At 35.6% G+C, this 21,590-nt stretch overlaps 2 protein-coding genes across 2 annotated transcripts; one reads left to right on the forward strand and one right to left on the reverse strand.

Annotated features, from left to right (window-relative positions):
- Positions 1–582: 582 nt before the first annotated feature.
- Positions 583–10,868, forward strand: LOC116145611. The gene is made up of 17 exons (XM_031431054.1): positions 583–699; positions 1,389–1,487; positions 2,533–2,660; positions 2,788–2,944; positions 3,105–3,214; positions 3,501–3,584; positions 3,687–3,735; positions 3,831–3,922; positions 4,522–4,660; positions 5,051–5,130; positions 5,204–5,926; positions 5,971–6,109; positions 6,497–6,576; positions 6,650–8,175; positions 9,372–9,485; positions 9,579–10,345; positions 10,536–10,868. The coding sequence occupies exons 2-16, from the start codon at positions 1,395–1,397 to the stop codon at positions 10,148–10,150; spliced, it is 4,086 nt and encodes a 1,361-aa protein (XP_031286914.1). The 5' UTR covers positions 583–699; positions 1,389–1,394; the 3' UTR covers positions 10,151–10,345; positions 10,536–10,868.
- Positions 10,869–15,246: 4,378 nt separating this feature from the next.
- LOC116145612 (APETALA2-like protein 1) lies at positions 15,247–21,379 on the reverse strand. Its single transcript, XM_031431055.1, has 17 exons — positions 20,274–21,379; positions 20,051–20,076; positions 19,877–19,907; positions 19,686–19,773; positions 19,443–19,588; positions 19,166–19,210; positions 18,972–19,075; positions 18,791–18,870; positions 18,386–18,496; positions 17,887–18,155; positions 17,170–17,263; positions 16,927–17,072; positions 16,650–16,694; positions 16,456–16,559; positions 16,275–16,354; positions 15,870–15,980; positions 15,247–15,639 (listed from the first exon to the last, which is right to left on the reverse strand). Exons 1-17 carry the CDS (start codon positions 20,873–20,875, stop codon positions 15,358–15,360), a joined length of 2,364 nt encoding a protein of 787 aa, XP_031286915.1. The 5' UTR covers positions 20,876–21,379; the 3' UTR covers positions 15,247–15,357.
- Between the last annotated feature and the right edge of the window lie 211 nt (positions 21,380–21,590).

Here is a 21,590-nt window from a genome sequence, read left to right on the forward strand (position 1 = left end):
AATATTCAACATAATTTTATTTAAATTACATCATAGATTTTTTTTTTAATTCCCAAATTATCAGTGATCTAAAAATAAATTAAAAATATTTAAATACCATCTAAAATTTAGGTTGTCAAGTCAATTTATAATTAAATGATAGAAACACATTAAAATTATATTTGAAAATAGTATTTTTGTTTGTTTACATTATTACATATACTAAATTTTGAAAACAACAAAATTATTTTTAAAAACTATATATGATTAAGAAATAAAGAATATAATGGTCCACATAAAATCAATCTGAACCGTCGGGTGAAGCGCTGGATGAAGTGGCTGTCATCCAAGTTACCACATAAGATACCCTATTAAACCCACAGAACCCAGTTCCAAATCTCGACAAAACCGGAAAAGGGTAGCGGAAATGGCAAACTCCGTAATAAAACTCAACATTGAATGGCAATTAGGCCTTATTCACAATATTTAAATGACAGCGACGCATAGAGAAAGAAGAGAAAGCTAAAGCCAGCAGCCGATAAAGCCATCCCATCCAAACAAAGTCCAGCCCCTGCCCTTGTATTCTCTTCTCTTTCTCGTGGTTTCATCTTCTTCTTTCACCTTGTGGTTTTCTTTTCTCTATCTCTCTCTATCCTTCTCTTCTACACACAATTCTTTCTTATTTTTCTCAGATTTGCTCTTCTTCTCGATCCCCCAACTGTAAGTCTATCTAACCCTAATTTACTCCCATTTTGCCCCTCGATCTTATCTTTATTTCCGAGATCCCTAATTGTCGATTTATTATTATTATTATTTATTTTTTTATTTTGTAATTGATTGAAGCACCGCTTTGTTTTGATTGTTTGTGTTGCATGCGACTGATTTTGATTGGCCAGTTATCGGATTGAGTTTTCCGATTATTTATCGAGATTCTTGATTTGTTGCGATTTTCTTGGTGAATGGATTGTTTACTTTGATCTGCGATTAGCAATTTTGGTATTATGCATTGATTTTCTTGCTGTGATGAAAGCGAAATTATGATTTTAGGGTTTGATTTGTGATGTGTTGGTGTTAGTGTGAACTGCTTATTGTAGCTGCGTGTTGAATAGATTGGGACTTCTCTAGGGTTTTGTCATTATTCGGGGTTTATTTGATGAGTAATTGGATTGGGTTGAGATTAACAGTAATGTGAATTGATAGAAGGAGTTTATGTAGAGTCTTAAGGTGAAATTGTATGTGGTTCACTTGAATGAATGCTTTTATTTCCTGGGTTGGTTATGTAATTAAATTTCTTTTCTTTATTTTCTCGAAATGGTATTGAATTTGCAATATTATATGTATGTTAGGCTTCAGTCGCCCCTATGGGCGTATGCCTAAAATGAATGTAACACATGTTTTAATTTCTTCAGGCAACCATGAGTGACGAGGGAGAAAAGACTTGTCCTCTCTGTGCCGAGGAGATGGATTTGACAGATCAACAATTGAAGCCTTGCAGATGTGGCTACGAGGTCTGAGACAGTGATCTTTTAATAAATTTAGAAAAAAAGATAAGATATCTGGGTAATGCACGTATGAAGATGTTAACCTGCAACACTCTTAGGCTGTCATCTAAAGATTTTAATATGACTACAAATATGTTGTAATACCCAGATGTGCTAATTAAGTATCATTTTCTTGTTTAAGTTGAATTTTCCAGTATGACAAGTGCAAAAGTTTTTGATACTGGAAGAATGCCAAATGTTGTTTGTTATCGGGCACAAACCCCACTTACCATCACTGAGTCATATAAAGCATTGGTTTCACTAATTTGAATTAATATTCTTTTGCTATTTTGCTATAGTGTGGACAATTACCTTTTTAGTAATCTTCCACAGGTCTGAGGTCTAGGACAGGTTATGGACTCATTGTTATACTTTTTGTTGCTTTGTTTTCAATATCATAACATTTTTTTCTTTTTCTCCCTTGCATTAGATCCGAAGTGGGATAAACCTTTTCCAGATTTGTTTCTTTGTAATGTTTACAATTTGGGTTTTGAATACTTTACTATTATGGTGTAAAAACTTGGTGTTATTTTAATCTAATCGACATGAAAATAGGGAGCAAAAAAGAAAAAAATGGAGAACTTGTAGGTATACAAAGATGTCTATAAAGTGCTGAGTTATTAACGACAAGTCATCAGTGGTTGGGCTAACTTCCCTATCTGATTGGTGTTAACTTGCCTCTTAGGATGTAAGGTATAAGATGCAATTGATACAATTGGTATTTTAATTCTCTTTCTTGAAAGGATTGATGATGAGTGTCATACTAAATCTAGGCCGACCATTCTTTTGAGCATTGAACAATTTTCATTAGTCCCACTTTCTTTAAAATTCAAGCAATGAAGGTTCCTTTACAAGGTCTTCCTTTATGTCTGTAGACCAAGATGCTTAAGTGAAAGGGAGTTTTAGATGTAGTGGTTGTGCTTGATCTATTTAATATAGTATTTTTGATGAAATTTTTTGACTGTTTATTTTTGTTATGCTTTATATGTATTAATTGACCACTTCATTTTAGATATGTGTTTGGTGTTGGCATCACATAATGGACATGGCTGAAAAGGATGAGACAGAGGGTCGGTGTCCAGCATGTCGTCTCCCTTATGACAAGGAAAAAATTGTTGGGATGGCTGCAAAGTGCGAGAGGTAGTTATTTGTTCAATAATATATTTAGTTTATATGAGAAAGAATACAACCTATATTCCTCTTTCTCGCATTTTTCTGTTAGAATTATTATTTATATAGTTATTTTTTGTGTTTCTTATTTCAACAGACTGGTGGCTGAAATCAATTTCGAGCGGAAGATAAAGTCACAAAAGTCTAAGACTAAAACATCTGAAGGAAGGAAGCAACAACTAAGCAGTGTTCGAGTTATTCAACGAAATTTAGTTTACATTGTTGGGCTGCCACTTAATTTGGGGGATGAAGATGTATTCTCTCTCTCTCTCTCTCTCTCTCTCTCTCTCTCTCTCTCTCTCTTTATGTTTAGTGCATTTATATTTTTGGGGATGAGCTGGGTTGGTGTTGTTCATATTTTTTTTCTTTCTTTCTCTTAACATGTTATGAATATGGTACTGCATTGTTCTGCAGCTTCTTCAGCGTAGAGAATATTTTGGTCAGTATGGGAAGGTTCTAAAAGTATCTATGTCTCGTACAGCAGCTGGTGTCATTCAGCAATTTCCAAACAATACTTGTAGTGTGTAAGTTCAAATGTTTTCTTAATGTTTAGGTCATTCTTGGTATGAAATGTTTTCTCTTAGGAGGGAATTTCCTATGTTAACACACAACATGGTGCAGTTGTATTTCCGGACATCAACTTTTTAACGCTTTTGTTATTTGTAAGATTATTTAAGTATTTTTTCAATTTGCTTATTTTTACAATTTTTGCACAATTTGCTTGTGTATTTCCAAGTGTTTGGTTTATTTTTTTCATTCACATCTACTTATTTGGTACTCACGTTGTTTAATTTTATTCTTTCCTTGCAGATATATTACTTACTCAAAAGAGGAGGAAGCTGTTCGATGTATTCAGTCTGTACATGGGTTTGTTTTGGAGGGTAAATCTTTAAAGTACGTTCGAGTTTACATTAGCCAAACCTGTCATATCTTTTATGGTGTCCTTGTTTATTGTCTTCATCATAAGCTTTTTATGTTTTGAATTATGCATTTTAGGGCATGCTTTGGGACTACAAAGTATTGTCATGCTTGGCTGAGAAATGTGGTATGTACCATAAAATCTTATTTGGTCTGCAGTAGATGATTGTAACAAGCATTTTTCTGATATAACTTAGGGTGTTGAATTTTTGTTGGCTTTAGCCTTGCAGCAATCCTGATTGTCTGTATTTGCATGAAATTGGCTCACAAGAGGATAGTTTTACTAAAGATGAGATTATATCAGCATACACAAGGTAATCTATATTTCTGTGCATTCAGTTTTTCCTTTGCTGTAAGTCTCATGTAAAGTTGCTTGCTTTAGCTTTTCTATCATTTTGTGGAATATATGTGTTTAATCCTGTGCCAGGTTTTTGTGCCTTATATATATATATAAAAACTAACAGACATACAATTATTGTTTTTGTTGTCATGTTTCTCATATTTTTATTGTGATCCAATTTCACAGAGAAGATATACTGTTCTTTTTCTTTTCATTAACAAACAAATGCAAATATTCTTGGTGTTGTCATGCCAAATGCTACTCCTGTACAGTTTATAAGGATACAAAAAAGTTTATAAGAATCAATTTTTGGTAATTTTTAAGACTTCAAATAAATTCATTTCAGACGTTGTTGTCTAATGACGTGAAGTTCAATTCGGATTTCAAGTGGAGATTTGAAATTTGATCCAAATTTTCTTAGCTTAGTAAAATTTGTGGGAAGAATTACAAATTGGTACTGTTATCATTTTTAGATTGATGCAGTTAGATTTGTTTATGGGTAAGCTTTGTGCTCCATGTTGTGTTTTCATTGATCCGTTGAATGATTGTTTAAATTACTTTGTGGTTTTACAGGAGTAGAGTTCAACAAATTACTGGCACAACAAACAATCTGCAACGACGTTCTGGTAGTGTATTACCGCCACCATTTGATGATTATTGCATTACTAGTTCTGCTTCTGCAGCAAAGCCCATTGTAAAAAGTGCTTCCAATGTAAGTTTTATTAGTTTTAACTAATATAGTTTCCCCAAGAAAGCTTTTATATTTTTGTTTTTTCTTTTGAGATGTTTTGTTAAGGTCCTGTTGCTTTTTTTATTTGATCTTTTGTTTATTTACGGGAGTTAGATTGGGGAGGTTGGGTTTTCATTATGCATCAACTGGAAGTTGTGTCAAATGTCTTGATTGCATATATGAGACTATGAAAATTGTTAAAGTATATGTCAATATTATGACCAAAAGGAATTATATTTAAATAAACCCCATAATTTTTCCCATGTTGTGAAATTTTTGGGTCACATTTGTATGACCTATAGGTCCAACCCTTATATAACTTCCAGACTTGTACTGGACAGTTGTCTTGATCTGTCACCTTTCTTTTGACAGAATACAGCGAGTATCTCTAAAGATTCTCCTCCAAATGGAAGCTCTAGTAGATCTGCAGCCCTACCAGCTGCAGCTGCATGGTATGTGATTTAATTGTCATTACATTATTTTTGGTAAATTTAGGTGCTTATCCTGAATATGTTAATGTGTTAGGGGAACGCGTGCTTCAAACCAACAGCTAGTAGCTTCTCCAGCATGTTCTAATGGACCTTCCAAGCAAAAACCTGAAACAGGTTGTGGCACTTTAGCATTTTCATCTGCAGTTGCAAACACAACTCCGGCATCTACATTACAGGTTGATTTAGTGAAAAAGCCAGCATTAAATGAGGATAGTCAAATTTCATATTCTAAAGGTAAGTCAGATTTGTTGAAACCATTGAGACAGCATGTTGGCATGGACTGTCGAGCCTCTACAGCAGAATTACCTCCTATACCCATTGGAGAGCCTGCTACAGTAAGTTTGAGCAGCCAGCTATCGAGTCCACCGTTATCCAAGTATAGTGATAAAGGCCTTAGTATGCCTCCAAATGTTATAGAGACTTTAGAAAGTACTGGGCATCCTTCTGTTTCTGGTCCTGAAAAGGAAGGGAATGTTGCAAAAGATGTTTTGATGCAGAACTTATGCTCGGATATGTCAGTAATGAGCATAGATAGCAATGTAATAGATGAACATTCTGGTATAAATAGATCTAGTAGTAAACTCCTGGATCCTGGGATGATTAAATCACCTGGGAGCCAAGGGTCTCAAGTTCAAGCTGATCAATCTAGAGAATCTTTGACGTCACCAGCAACTGGGAAACCTGCAATATTGACAAATGATGTCTTTGTTTCAAGAGAACAGTTTGATTGGAGGAAAGATCTACAAACTCAAGCAGTGTCTGANGTTGAATGATTGTTTAAATTACTTTGTGGTTTTACAGGAGTAGAGTTCAACAAATTACTGGCACAACAAACAATCTGCAACGACGTTCTGGTAGTGTATTACCGCCACCATTTGATGATTATTGCATTACTAGTTCTGCTTCTGCAGCAAAGCCCATTGTAAAAAGTGCTTCCAATGTAAGTTTTATTAGTTTTAACTAATATAGTTTCCCCAAGAAAGCTTTTATATTTTTGTTTTTTCTTTTGAGATGTTTTGTTAAGGTCCTGTTGCTTTTTTTATTTGATCTTTTGTTTATTTACGGGAGTTAGATTGGGGAGGTTGGGTTTTCATTATGCATCAACTGGAAGTTGTGTCAAATGTCTTGATTGCATATATGAGACTATGAAAATTGTTAAATTACATGTCAATATTATGACCAAAAGGAATTATATTTAAATAAACCCCATCATTGTTCCCATGTGAAATTTTTGGGTCACATTTGTATGACCTATAGGTACAACCCTTATATAACTTCCAGACTTGTACTGGACAGTTGTCTTGATTTGTCACCTTTCTTTTGACAGAATACAGCGAGTATCTCTAAAGATTCTCCTCCAAATGGAAGCTCTAGTAGATCTGCAGCCCTACCTGCTGCAGCTGCATGGTATGTGATTTAATTGTCATTACATTATTTTTGGTAAATTTAGGTGCTTATCCTGAATATGTTAATGTGTTAGGGGAACGCGTGCTTCAAACCAACAGCTAGTAGCTTCTCCAGCATGTTCTAATGGACCTTCCAAGCAAAAACCTGAAACAGGTTGTGGCACTTTAGCATTTTCATCTGCAGTTGCAAACACAACTCCGGCATCTACATTACAGGTTGATTTAGTGAAAAAGCCAGCATTAAATGAGGATAGTCAAATTTCATATTCTAAAGGTAAGTCAGATTTGTTGAAACCATTGAGACAGCATGTTGGCATGGACTGTCGAGCCTCTACAGCAGAATTACCTCCTATACCCATTGGAGAGCCTGCTACAGTAAGTTTGAGCAGCCAGCTATCGAGTCCACCGTTATCCAAGTATAGTGATAAAGGCCTTAGTATGCCTCCAAATGTTATAGAGACTTTAGAAAGTACTGGGCATTCTTCTGTTTCTGGTCCTGAAAAGGAAGGGAATGTTGCAAATGATGTTTTGATGCAGAACTTATGCTCGGATATGTCAGTAATGAGCATAGATAGCAATGTAATAGATGAACATTCTGGTATAAATAGATCTAGTAGTAAACTCCCAGATCCTGGGATGATTAAATCACCTCGGAGCCAAGGGTCTCAAGTTCAAGCTGATCAATCTAGAGAATCTTTGACGTCACCAGCAACTGGGAAACCTGCAATATTGACAAATGATGTCTTTGTTTCAAGAGAACAGTTTGATTGGAGGAAAGATCTACAAACTCAAGCAGTGTCTGATGCAAGTCCACAAGAAGAGGAAGATGTCTTATCTTTTGATAGTCAAAGACTAAAGGATCCAGAAGTTGTATGTCGTTCAACTTATTTGCCAAATTCAGCCAATTCATTCCATGTTTCAAATCACTCGAGGTCTCTGTCTTTGCAACACAGTGAGGCATTTTCTGCTGTTAATTTAAATTCTGATCCTCAATTTGTAGATAATAAATTTAGTGATGGTTCACATCTACATTCATCTAGCATTTCTTTGATATCAAATGGATACCCTGAGAAGTTGGTTAGGAGTTCTAACGGTTTTGATAGGACCGTAGAACATCCCTTTTTGCTTTCACATGAGGGTAAAGGGAAACCCCTAGGAAGAATACAAGGTGATTCTGATATCAATACTGCTGTAGATAGAAGAGAGAACAACATTATCTCAAATATATTGTCTATGGACTTTGATGCATGGGAGGACCGCCCCTTAGCTTTGCATCCGAATTTGGCTAAGTTTTTAGGTGAAACCGATAAAGAGCCTAGTTCAGTTGTGTCGAGTTCCTGGAAAGGACATAATAACAATCAGTCCAGATTCTCTTTTGCGAGACAGGAGGAAACAAAGAATCAAGCATTTGATGTTGAGCGATCATTTAGTGTTTTTGGTCAGGTTCCAAAGACCCACTCTTTCACCCAGGATTTTGCTGAAAATAGGGAGCCATTACTAGATAAGCTTGGTATTCGTAATGGCTTTTATCCCAGTAATTTTGAAGAATCGGACAATTTTCCTTGCAATCCTTCAGTTTTCTCTTCCAATAAGCTTTCTGGTGAGTATCGCCATTTTGTACTGAAGATGTTCTCCTTTGTTATCTATATTTTAATACAGATACTTAATAGTAACACTTCTTTTTTAAAATTATTATTTTGTTGTGTGTCCTTTATCTATATAGATTTTTCTTGGTTTTTTATTGATTTCTCTTTTTAAAGATTATCTTTTAATCTACTAGTTTTGTGAGGTACTTTGTTGGTTTTGTTCTGGAAGGCCTTTCTTTTTGTTTGTTGTACCGTTCTTTTTCTTTACTGATGCAGTTGTGTTCTGTACATGACATTGTCTAACAATTTTTTTTTTAAATCACTTGTGGCCCTAGTAAGCATATCTTATGTTCAATTATTCTCCTTTCAGAAGATTTTTGTTGAGTTTGCTTGATTCTGGCTGGTGATGTGAGTGATACTGTTTGTACTTTTTTCTATATCGCTAAATGGTGAATCCCAAGGGTTGGATTGAGTGGTATAAACCCTTCGTTTTTAATAAGACACTCAAATGCCCTTTTGGCAACCTACTTAGGCTATTATTGCTCACAAGTACCTAGGTACCAAAGTTGTGTATTGGGGATTTAACCCTCCCTTTAGAGCTTGGTGAAATCACAGGAAAAGATTCAAGGGATTTTTGTGTACTTAAAAAAATCACACTTTTAGCTGATGAAGTCAAAAACTCGTTTATTTTCTCTTCTGTTGTTCCAGTATCTGCCCCATCCTTGTTTTCTCTCTTTCAGCTCTTTATCCAAATGAACATTTTTCTGGTGGACTATCTGTCATTTTTCATTTGTCTTAAATTGACATAAGTCATGTGAGCATTCCTCGTACGGTTGTCAATTGTTCTTTTGTCTGTATGGTTGGAGTGTTTTATACTGTAGTTGGTGGATTGGTACTAAGCTTTTCATTCTTTTAACTATTTCTGCAAGTTTTTGTTTGTTTTTACTTTCAGTGTTTACGTCTCGTCATTTTATGAGTTTTGATTTAACTACATTTCATTTTGGGGGAAATGCAAGCAGTCTTTCTTCATACTTGTTTTAATTCCTTCTTTTTCAACTGGTAAATTTGTATCTGTGCGTTATTTCTTTGATAAATGTCTTTTTTTTTTTTTTTTTAATTTTATTAAACTTTTTTGCCTTTTATGTTGTTTGCTGTTTGTCAGAATTGGTGGCTAGTTGAACTAACCCAATTCTTATCAAATTTTGTTTAGCAGTTTCAAGATCTCAAATTTCTGCTCCTCCTGGATTCTCAGTTCCTAGCAGAGCACCGCCTCCAGGCTTTTCTTCTCATGAGAGAGTGGATCAGCCTTTTGATGCACTTTCTGGTGAGCTGTCATATTATATGTTTGGATATTATGATATTACCGCTACGTTGCCTGTTTAAAGTCTCTAAAGCATCTCTTTCATTGGCTTAACAGGAAACCATTTGCTCGACTCTTCCTCCCTGTTGAGAAATACTTATCAGACACAGCATGCTGGAAATATCAGTAGCACTGGGGATATTGAATTTATTGATCCTGCAATTTTGGCTGTTGGTAAAGGGAGACTTCAAGGTGGGCTTAACAACCCTGGCTTAGATATGAGGTCTAATTTCCCCCCGCAGTTAAATGCCTTTGAAAATGAGGCAAGACTGCAGTTGATGATGCAAAGATCTCTCTCTCCGCACCAGAACCTAAGATATGCTGATGTTGGTGATAGTCTTAATTCTCTTAGCGACTCTTATGCCATTTCTTCAAGGCTGATGGACCAATCACAAGTGAACAATCTATCTCCATATGCACAGCTATCCATGCAACAGTCTAGAAATTCCCTGATTTCAAATGGCCACTGGGATGGGTGGAGTGAGGTCCAGGGTGGAAACAGTTTAGGTATGGCAGAGCTCCTTAGAAATGAGAGACTGGGGTTTAACAAATTCTATACTGGGTATGAAGAATCAAAGTTTCGGATGCCCAGTTCAGGTGACATATATAACAGAACATTTGGGATGTGATTTGTGTTGGAAACAAATTAATCGCTTGATTGGAGGTGGTGGATTACAGAAGAAAAATACTGATCTCATGGATGTTGATCGCGTAGTAGTTGAGGATGGGACTAACTCCGCTATAACTGGTCTCGTTGGGCAGGCTGATGAAGGATCAAATTCTTGAAAAGATGGGGCCTAAAAACCGGGTCTGGATACCAACAGGTGAGATAAATTAACTTGATTAATAATTTACTGGATTGAAAAGTTTTGATCTGCATTTGGCCATTTAACTAACTAGCAAGTGAAAGCGACATTTGGGTTTAACATTTGTGCCCTTTCATTTCAATTTTAATTGCGCCTATCTGGGCTATGTGGATGGAGTTTGTCTAATACAAGAGTATGCTTTTTGCAGGGTAGGTAAGGTGAGTTCTACAGATAAGTGTGTGTATTGCGGAATGCTGTATATGATGACAATGATATAAACTAGTAGGTTGATCCTCCATATATGTTCGAGTGTTTTGCTTCTAATTGCAGTTTAACCATAAAAATTTGGTTGTTCATCTCACTGCTTAAATAGATGAAATCAGATCCAATGTCCGTTTCCTCCATCTCTTCCCTCTTTCTTCTTTTTTACTTATTTGAGTGTTGTACAAACACAACCGCTTTGATTTGTGAGGAAGCTTGGACAATCTTAAGAAGCTTGGGTTGAATAACTATTTTTTAAAGTGCTTCTTTTAACACTTAATTTGCGTGGCTGGATTGGGTCTTGATGTCAATAATTAAATATGGTTTCTGTAGAGCAAGGAGAGGATAATCAATGCTCAAAACCTTATATTTTATAAGGTAAATGTCGTTTAATAATAATTTGCGTGGCAGGGTTTAATTTTATTTATGTTTTTTTTCAAATAAATGAAATATTGGTTGCCGAATAGTAAATTGACGAGTACTGTAAGGAAGAAATGTTAGATGCTCAAAACCTTATTATAAATGTCATATAAAGCGAAAAAGTCATTAACTAGTTTTAAGCCAAATGAAGAGGAAAATAGAAAATTGTAAATCATCTGGTTTGTCCTCGGACTTGAAAGTGGAACAGGATCAAGTTTTGTGTTTAATTACCAAATGATGATAATTCAATTTTTAGTTCAACAAGCTAGATTATCGTATCTGAAATTCTGAATATACCATAGTGCCTAATTAATTTTGGTCAATTACAAAATATATCATAAAGAAAGATGAAACACGACAAGTGTAGTGAAAAACTAGTTTATTATAGGCGTGAGGCAATTTTGTTGTACGAGTGTACTATTTAACCATATGGTAAACCGTATAAGTGAAATCTAATTGTGGTAGATAAAAGATTTACAGCATAATTCAAATCTAATCCCCTGATCCTCGGCTTCCCTTTTTTAAATATACATCAGACCTAACCCGGGGCGGGTCCATACCATAGTATTTACTTCCCTAAACAGAGCAGAGTCTAGAACTAAACGAACAATTTTAAACATTTATTTAATTGAAATACAGTATTGCATGTGTATAAGGAATGGTATGTAGCAATTAGCTGAGTTTTTTGTTTACTATAAAAATACATTAACTTGACATGTGGATTATTGTTTTAAAATAATACTTTGGTATTTGGGTGCTTTTTGTTTTGGTTTGGTCTCCTTAAAAGAATCACTGCCACCCACCCACAGTTACCACAGGTAAAGAACATTACACTAGGTTTCAATTGACGGCCTTTCAAACAGTTATCCAAATGTTACTTAAAAAGTTAAAACAAAGACAAAGTTATTAAAAGCATATGGTTTCCCTATCCCTATCCCCAAACAAACATGAAAAAACCTTCCTGACAATAGGGGTGTCTGTGTCTCATTCATTGCCACATATTATCTTTAAAAAGAATGTTTAAAAACAACAATAATAATCTAATAAAAATGAAACCCCACCAATCAAAAACCCTAACTCTAGCACCAAACCTAACCAAAACAACAAAGCGAAATGGGGCCATAAATGCAGTGTAAAAAAGATAAGAGTTGAACAAAAATCCAACTGGGTATTGTCCCACCATGTGTTCCAATAACCACAGTGAGATATGTGGTGCTCCTTTTAAGCCAATTCACTCATTATTCACAAAGTGAAGTGGGGTCGTTTTTTTTGTCCATTGCCATTTGGAGTATTTGCATTTGCGTACAAGAAAAAGGGTTTTGATTATATGCCTATGTTTTTCATGATGAAAGATTTGGCCATGTGGGACTAGTACTAACTGATTAGCCTTTGAAACCTTGGTGGCACAAATTTAAAGTCAAGCCCCACACTCCACCCCCCCCCCCCCCCCCCCCCCCCCCCCCCCCCCCAAAAAAAAAAAAAAAAGGGTAACTTGAGCTACATGGAAATGTTTTTGTTCTGTATACAGTCCTTTATGTAAATACTGCCGAAATGTTTTAGACGATCAAATTTTATTTTCTACTGTTTAGTTTAAGCATTTTTGTGTAGAAAAATATTTCTAGGTTTTTTTTTTTTTTTTTAAATCATTGAAAACACGCTATACAAGTTTTTAGTAAAGTGTCTACAAAAATACATATTGTATGATTACTTTCTTAATATAGAAAATTTTGTAAGATGGGTATATCACGATAATATTGCTTATAAATTTTCTCTCATAATATGATGAATTTATCTTTTTTTCTCTATTCATACATTATTATTTAGTGGGTAGTTTCTAGAATAAATATATGGGTAGACTTTATTATTTCTATGTTTAAAGTGTTTATTTATACAGGAAGAGCACTCAGATATTTTGGTGAATAAATAAATGTAATTGACTATTTAAGCTAAAAAAAATGAAGCAAAAACTATTGAAAAGAAAGGTAGTGTAGTAGTGTACCTGAATAATTTCACATCAAATCTTAGCTTTGCTTTGCATTATTTGAATGAGTCAATGAGTGTCCAAATTTAAGGATTCCTATTCTTTCACCAAAAGAGAAGATAGTGGGGACTTTGAAAAGATTCGCATTTATGGGTGGGTTCCCTTTTTAGGTCACATCTGCCTTGAAATAATTCTGTATTTATGCTCCCATATATCTCTTTTGTCATCCTATAAATTTATTTATGTTAGTGTTACTTCACTGTCACGTTTCTGGGTTTTCTTTTCTATTTCCTTTTTGTTCATATTATTGTCATTATTTTGTTTTTGTTTTAAAAACATTAACAAACAAAATTTCAATCATAATACAATTTTTTTTTTTATCAGTTTATAACAAATACATTTTTGGGTAGATAATATAAATGAGAATGGTGGCAATCTTTGTGTCCAGTAATTTCAAGTCTCAAATGATGATGGATGAAATCACAGAAACAATGAGAGTACCTTTTTTTGTTTTGGTTTTGTGTCGTGTATAGTTACTTAGTTTGATTGATGATATGGCAAATCAAGAAGAATCAAATAAAATCAAAATACTAATGAAAACTGGCAAATGGCAGTTGACATGGCAGCAGAAAGAGAGAGAGATTGATTTGACCAAACGATGATGCTCAATGAATAGTAACATCAAATTCCTGTGTTTTCATTTAATGTGATATGACACTTGTCATATATTAATAGTTGGTTGTATCCTCACCTATATTTTATTAAATTTAAATATCTTATTATTTTTATTCCAAGTTGTAGATTTTATCATTTCAGTTTTAAAACTTTAAAACACTAAATTATAATTATATTAAAAAATTGATGGTTGAGAGTAGTGTTTGATGGTTCATAATCAGAAAATAGTGGGGTACCATTCCAATGTGTCATTGGAAATGAAATTTTGATTGTTTAAAGTGATGTGACCATTGGGCAAAAAGGTATGTAATTCTATTTCTATCCAAGCTCTAACCTCAATAAGTATAGTTTGGTGCCTTTCAAATTTCAAGTGGGGAGATAGATTAGATCCCAGACAACAAAGTTATATGTGATTAAATAATAGTTAATAGACCGACACTTAAGGAGAATCTTTTCTGCTTATTATTCCTTCCCAATGTATGTACTATGGTCTATGTACTTATTCGGGTACATCAAACATTATGTAGTTAGTACATGTACACAAAAACAGGTTTCAAAATTGAGAATTCGAACAGACTGCCACCATGCATGTTCTTTCCAATATTGACTTGAGTTAATGACTTTTTTGCACCCAAATAATATATTAATGATACTTTTTTATTTATAAACTTTTAAAATACTATTTTATTATCTAAATTTATATTCTAATAACAAAAAGAAAACAAATTCGATCAAGGTTATTTGGGTTTTTAAATAATGAAAGTCGATGAATCTTTTAATAGTAGAAAATTGGATTTTGATAATTGGGATTGATTAAAATTCGACTTGGAATAAATGGTTGCGAAAACCCTAATCACTAGATTGCTGGTGATTGACTGATCAACAAGAGTCGGGTTTTGGCGAGTGATGATCGCAGAGAATAGTGGTGATATAAAATCGCAACGATGTCGAAATCGAAAACGAAATATAAATTTGAGTAGTAAAATGGTATTTTTAAAGTTTATAGGTAAAAAAGTATCATTAACTATTATTTGGGTGGACAAAAGTCATTTACTCCATTGCCTTTGAAAGATTATGAAGGGTCGATGGTTTAATTAGAAAACTGAAAGGCCAACAAACTTTGATGGCATTGGCTCGTTTGGTTTTCCACTACTAGAAAAGGAGGAGTGTGTGTGTGTGTGTACTAATAAATAGTACCGTTGTGCATTCAGTTGTTCCAACTTCACGCCTTTTGAGCAACTAAAGCTGTACTTGAGTTGTGCATGCATGAGATTATTTCAAGTGTTACGAGGTATTATTGTACATCAAAACCTATACTGTGGGTCATTCAAGTTAAATCATATTACTAAATATAACCCATAAGTAGTGAAACCTAATTAAACTTTCTTCCTTTTTGGAAGCTCTGCTCCCAGAGAATCTTTGTTTCAAAACAGATAGATAACCTACTCTTAACATTGAACTGCATAAAATAGATAATCACTGCAATAGTGGTAAAATCACTTCAAATGGGATTAGCATTTTCTTAATAGGGGGTGTACTTAAACAAAGAGTATAGTAGTAATGATATATCGAAGTCGGAAACTGAGTCCTTGCCGGGTATATGAATCAATATTTTGAATCATACAATTGGAATTTAAATACCACTGCTGTTATTGACCTGAATATTTAAATTTAAGGGTGAAGTGAAGATAGGCTATGGTGGTGGCTGTGGTGGCTTCATCTGATAAAAGAACTGAGAGGTGTTCGGAGCAGTGGTGGTGGATGGAGTGAAACAGAGATTCAGGGCTGCTGGGTTGAGAGGTTTTGATGAAAGAATGGCAGCGGTGGGAGGGGTAGCTGAAAATGAGAATCCTGATGATGCTGCAGTAGAGAACATTGGCATTGAGGTGGCACTGACATGACCATGCGTTTGCCATGCCCAATTTGGGAGACCTTGTGGAGGACCTAACTCAGTTCTCTTCTCTGTTGCTCTTTCCTGCCAAATAATTCAAAATTTATTATGAACAACACACATGTCAAGCATGTATTGGTTATTTTTTCTTTTTTTCAAAATTAAAGCAATTTCCATCAACATGCAATATTGTATCAACATCGCTTCACATTCCACAGCTTGGATAAATGACATCTAAAAGAACAGAAGGAAGAAAGAATTTAACCAAAGTAAACCAAAAAAAATTCCCAAAAAAATAAAACGATGATGTTTACCTCAGTCAGAAGAAAACTAGGATATACACCATTCCAGAAAATTGGGTTCTCAGAAGTCCTCATCCCTCTGGAAAGTGGATCACCCACTATTGCAGCAGTAGAGTTTTCCATCTGCAAAGCAGATCACAGAGAACATTATATATAGATAACTTTGAAGCTCAAATACAGATGTCATGCTTCATGGCCTTCTATCGTGAAGACCACATCAAATATCTAAATAATCTGTGCAAAGATGTATGACAAGAAGAAAAACTTTTGAGATGAGTGTTGCCAAGATCAAATTGTTGTGCAACTAGTCCAGTTAGAACAACTGGGTGTATAATACTAATAACAGACACTGAGGAATTGACTCTCAATTTGGAACTATTAAACAGAAACCAAAAATTAATTTTAATTCGAAATTACCTTTGAATTTCTTCCACCGTGCAAACCACTGCCATTTGCTGGAGATATCCCCAAGTTCAGGTCAAGATTATGCTCGCTGCCTACATAAAATAATTCAAATACCGATTTAGCAAGAAGTCTCTTATAGTTGTGTGGGAAAATTTTGTTGAATACAAAGCAAGCGAGCAATATCTTCACATACCTTCATTATTGGCCTCAGAGACCATGTCTCCTTCATATACGCTTGGCTCAAAGTTGGTGACCGCCTCCCTTCCATTACATTTGATAGCCGCCTTGTCATAAGCCCTAATTTCCAGAAAACCAAAAGGTAGACGTGTTGGAAGGAAGCCAATTGAGGTTGACAATTCAGGGTAATAAATTCAGAATTATTAGGACCTTGCAGCTTCTACTTCACTGTCGAATAGCCCAAGATAAATATACCTGCATGCAACCATCGTAATCTCCACGATGAAAACACCATCGCCAATTATTTCTTCTTTCAAATAGGCATCTTAGAATTGTTTTTCCATACAAGGAAAAAACACAGACAAGCCCATTGAGAATTAATTTGAACCAATTCTCGGTTCACCATAACAAGCGCTTTAACTTCCATTTTCCACATTCAAGTATGATATAAACCAAAATTTAAAATTCCATAAAAAGATTTCCTTACTTTTTGCCAAGAAACTGTCCCATTCGCGCTTCCCACCGGCCACATTTGTGAAGTGTCACCCCTCGATATTTTGAGCTTCCTCTTGAGAAACCGGTGCTCTGGCGACGTAGTATATGCACGAATTCTTCTTTGGTCAAATCCTTCATCTGCCCCATTAATCAACATCACATAAGAAACCACCATAACTACCTGACCATACAAAATAAAACCAGCTCCTTACTAATAAGGTGTCAGTTATCCAACCTGTTTCATTTCTTCCTGATAATCAGCAAGATTAAAATTGATGTCCGCATCAACGCCCCTGAACTTAATAGCAGCTCGATCATAAGCCCTGAATAAAATGTGTCGTTAGAAAACTGAAAGGCCAACAAACTTTGATGGCATTGGCTCGTTTGGTTTTCCACTACTAGAAAAGGAGGAGTGTGTGTGTGTGTGTACTAATAAATAGTACCGTTGTGCATTCAGTTGTTCCAACTTCACGCCTTTTGAGCAACTAAAGCTGTACTTGAGTTGTGCATGCATGAGATTATTTCAAGTGTTACGAGGTATTATTGTACATCAAAACCTATACTGTGGGTCATTCAAGTTAAATCATATTACTAAATATAACCCATAAGTAGTGAAACCTAATTAAACTTTCTTCCTTTTTGGAAGCTCTGCTCCCAGAGAATCTTTGTTTCAAAACAGATAGATAACCTACTCTTAACATTGAACTGCATAAAATAGATAATCACTGCAATAGTGGTAAAATCACTTCAAATGGGATTAGCATTTTCTTAATAGGGGGTGTACTTAAACAAAGAGTATAGTAGTAATGATATATCGAAGTCGGAAACTGAGTCCTTGCCGGGTATATGAATCAATATTTTGAATCATACAATTGGAATTTAAATACCACTGCTGTTATTGACCTGAATATTTAAATTTAAGGGTGAAGTGAAGATAGGCTATGGTGGTGGCTGTGGTGGCTTCATCTGATAAAAGAACTGAGAGGTGTTCGGAGCAGTGGTGGTGGATGGAGTGAAACAGAGATTCAGGGCTGCTGGGTTGAGAGGTTTTGATGAAAGAATGGCAGCGGTGGGAGGGGTAGCTGAAAATGAGAATCCTGATGATGCTGCAGTAGAGAACATTGGCATTGAGGTGGCACTGACATGACCATGCGTTTGCCATGCCCAATTTGGGAGACCTTGTGGAGGACCTAACTCAGTTCTCTTCTCTGTTGCTCTTTCCTGCCAAATAATTCAAAATTTATTATGAACAACACACATGTCAAGCATGTATTGGTTATTTTTTCTTTTTTTCAAAATTAAAGCAATTTCCATCAACATGCAATATTGTATCAACATCGCTTCACATTCCACAGCTTGGATAAATGACATCTAAAAGAACAGAAGGAAGAAAGAATTTAACCAAAGTAAACCAAAAAAAATTCCCAAAAAAATAAAACGATGATGTTTACCTCAGTCAGAAGAAAACTAGGATATACACCATTCCAGAAAATTGGGTTCTCAGAAGTCCTCATCCCTCTGGAAAGTGGATCACCCACTATTGCAGCAGTAGAGTTTTCCATCTGCAAAGCAGATCACAGAGAACATTATATATAGATAACTTTGAAGCTCAAATACAGATGTCATGCTTCATGGCCTTCTATCGTGAAGACCACATCAAATATCTAAATAATCTGTGCAAAGATGTATGACAAGAAGAAAAACTTTTGAGATGAGTGTTGCCAAGATCAAATTGTTGTGCAACTAGTCCAGTTAGAACAACTGGGTGTATAATACTAATAACAGACACTGAGGAATTGACTCTCAATTTGGAACTATTAAACAGAAACCAAAAATTAATTTTAATTCGAAATTACCTTTGAATTTCTTCCACCGTGCAAACCACTGCCATTTGCTGGAGATATCCCCAAGTTCAGGTCAAGATTATGCTCGCTGCCTACATAAAATAATTCAAATACCGATTTAGCAAGAAGTCTCTTATAGTTGTGTGGGAAAATTTTGTTGAATACAAAGCAAGCGAGCAATATCTTCACATACCTTCATTATTGGCCTCAGAGACCATGTCTCCTTCATATACGCTTGGCTCAAAGTTGGTGACCGCCTCCCTTCCATTACATTTGATAGCCGCCTTGTCATAAGCCCTAATTTCCAGAAAACCAAAAGGTAGACGTGTTGGAAGGAAGCCAATTGAGGTTGACAATTCAGGGTAATAAATTCAGAATTATTAGGACCTTGCAGCTTCTACTTCACTGTCGAATAGCCCAAGATAAATATACCTGCATGCAACCATCGTAATCTCCACGATGAAAACACCATCGCCAATTATTTCTTCTTTCAAATAGGCATCTTAGAATTGTTTTTCCATACAAGGAAAAAACACAGACAAGCCCATTGAGAATTAATTTGAACCAATTCTCGGTTCACCATAACAAGCGCTTTAACTTCCATTTTCCACATTCAAGTATGATATAAACCAAAATTTAAAATTCCATAAAAAGATTTCCTTACTTTTTGCCAAGAAACTGTCCCATTCGCGCTTCCCACCGGCCACATTTGTGAAGTGTCACCCCTCGATATTTTGAGCTTCCTCTTGAGAAACCGGTGCTCTGCCGACGTAGTATATGCACAAATTCTTCTTTGGTCATATCCTTCATCTGCCCCATTAATCAACATCACATAAGAAATCACCATAACTACCTGATCATACAAAATAAAACCAGCTCCTTACTAATAAGGTGTCAGTTATCCAACCTGTTTCATTTCTTCCTGATAATCAGCAAGATTAAAATTGATGTCCGCATCAACGCCCCTGAACTTAATAGCAGCTCGATCATAAGCCCTGAATAAAAGAAGCCCGACCTTTTTATTGAAATAGTTGATCCAAACTTAAATCAGCTTGAAAATGAGTCAACAAGTTTCTTTAAATTACAAGATTTATTTACCTAGCCGCAGCATGGGCAGTGTCAAATCCACCTAAAATTACGCAACAAGAAACCCATTTGATTAATTGATATACGCCAAAAGAAAGGGAAAATAAAAACAAACAAACTGTAATAACTTCCTTGATTAACCATAAATCAAATAAAAATAAAAATTACATAAAATCATATTCATACCCAGATACACTTGTTTCCCACAATCCCTGCACCAGAAATTAAAGCAAAAAAATTAATTAGAGTATTAAAATATATAAACTGATATATTCCGCAACCAAAAACATCCAAATACAAATGAAATTTGACTTCAATCACCGGAACTAAATAGAACAAAATCAACCAACATTAAAATGAAGCCCACAACCAAACACATCGAATGTTAGAGAAACAAAAATAAGTGTACCAGATATGAGATTCCCATCGACCAGTCCTTCTATAAAACGTGACTCCTCTATACTGTGAGCTCCTTGACCTGGGACCCCTCCTGCTCTTCTTCACTGCCTGTGACGGTTGCTGCACTACCCGCACCTCTCCTCCACCTTCTTGTAGATGTAGTTGCTGTGGCTGTGGCTGCTGTTGTTGTTTGTCAAATGTAAGATCGATCAAATTTCTAGAAGATTGTCCCTCGCAGCTCGCTAAGTCACCTCCATGTCGCTTAGTTCCTCCACTGACCGGAAAAAACGCAAACTCCTTTGTCACGACGTCGTTCTGGTTCTGGTTCTGGTTCTCATTTTCGTTCTCGTTTTGGCTTTTACCTCTGCCCTCACCGACCTTTAAAATGTCGAAATGGAAGGTGAAAACGCTGTTGTCACCGGCGTTGGCGCGTGTGGAGCACGACTCGTCGTCCCCGACATTGCTGCACGCGTCCGCATTGACGATAGATGAATTCGAGGTCCCCGACGAACCTTCAGGAAATTTCTCCAAGAACACCACCGAGTCGACTCGGTCGTCCACGTTCTGTTGAGTCGACTCGATCGACACCACATTTAGATTAAGATCCAACATAGCTCTCTTATATCACTAAATTCAACTCAAATTCAGCTTTATTTTTTTCAATACTCAGCTTCAGAACAGCGTAAATAAAGCATTCAAAGTTTAATCCAATCCAAAGGTTGAGATCGATCGGATCGGAATTATCAAATATTTTAAAAATTACGTAACAGTGATCAGAGCCGAGAATCTTAATTATGAAAGGAAGAAAACTTGAAAATGAAGAGTCAAACCAACGAGAAACTGAAGATTATAAAATACATATATATAGAATCAAAAGTTTGTTTTCTCTCTACGACTACCGCACAAGGTTCCAGGCGACCGTGCAGGTTAACCGGAACACAAAAACGTGTCGTTTATTCAGAGAGAAAGTGAAGCTCAGTGGAGCTTAGCATTTGCTCAATTAATCGGCAAGGAGTGGGAGGACGGAGCGAAAACATCGCCGACTAACTGAGTCCATGGTTTTAGAGAGAGAAAATTGTTTTAGTGAGAGGGAGAGCAAAGAAGGAGACGGGACGTGTGAGAGAACGTTTCAGACCCATTTTAAGAGGAGATGGAATATATAAACATTTTCTCTCTCATTGTAATGGAAACCGGCTGAGACGGTCACCCGGTTTCTTTATTTTGTTCGAGAGAGATTCTTTTTTATTGCTCGTACCGGTTATTTTAGTGGTCTCATAGATGGAAACACCCGTCTATAGTATAACTACCATACCTATACGCATTTATA

This window comes from Pistacia vera, unplaced genomic scaffold, assembly GCF_008641045.1.
Source record: "Pistacia vera cultivar Batoury unplaced genomic scaffold, PisVer_v2 Contig463, whole genome shotgun sequence".
NCBI classification, from domain to species: Eukaryota; Viridiplantae; Streptophyta; class Magnoliopsida; order Sapindales; family Anacardiaceae; genus Pistacia; species Pistacia vera.

Coding starts and splice junctions, on each gene's coding strand:
- LOC116145611 (XM_031431054.1), top strand. CDS start 1,395: ATGAGTGACGAGGGAGAAAAGACTTGTCCTCTCTGTGCCGAGGAGATG. Junction 1,488..2,532: donor CTTGCAGATGTGGCTACGAG/GTCTGAGACAGT, acceptor ACTTCATTTTAG/ATATGTGTTTGGTGTTGGCA. Junction 6,110..6,496: donor TTGTAAAAAGTGCTTCCAAT/GTAAGTTTTATT, acceptor TTCTTTTGACAG/AATACAGCGAGTATCTCTAA.
- LOC116145612 (XM_031431055.1), bottom strand. CDS start 20,875: ATGTTGGATCTTAATCTAAATGTGGTGTCGATCGAGTCGACTCAACAG. Junction 18,156..18,385: donor CTAGTTTTCTTCTGACTGAG/GTAAACATCATC, acceptor ATTATTTGGCAG/GAAAGAGCAACAGAGAAGAG. Junction 16,560..16,649: donor AGTGAAGTAGAAGCTGCAAG/GTCCTAATAATT, acceptor TCTGGAAATTAG/GGCTTATGACAAGGCGGCTA.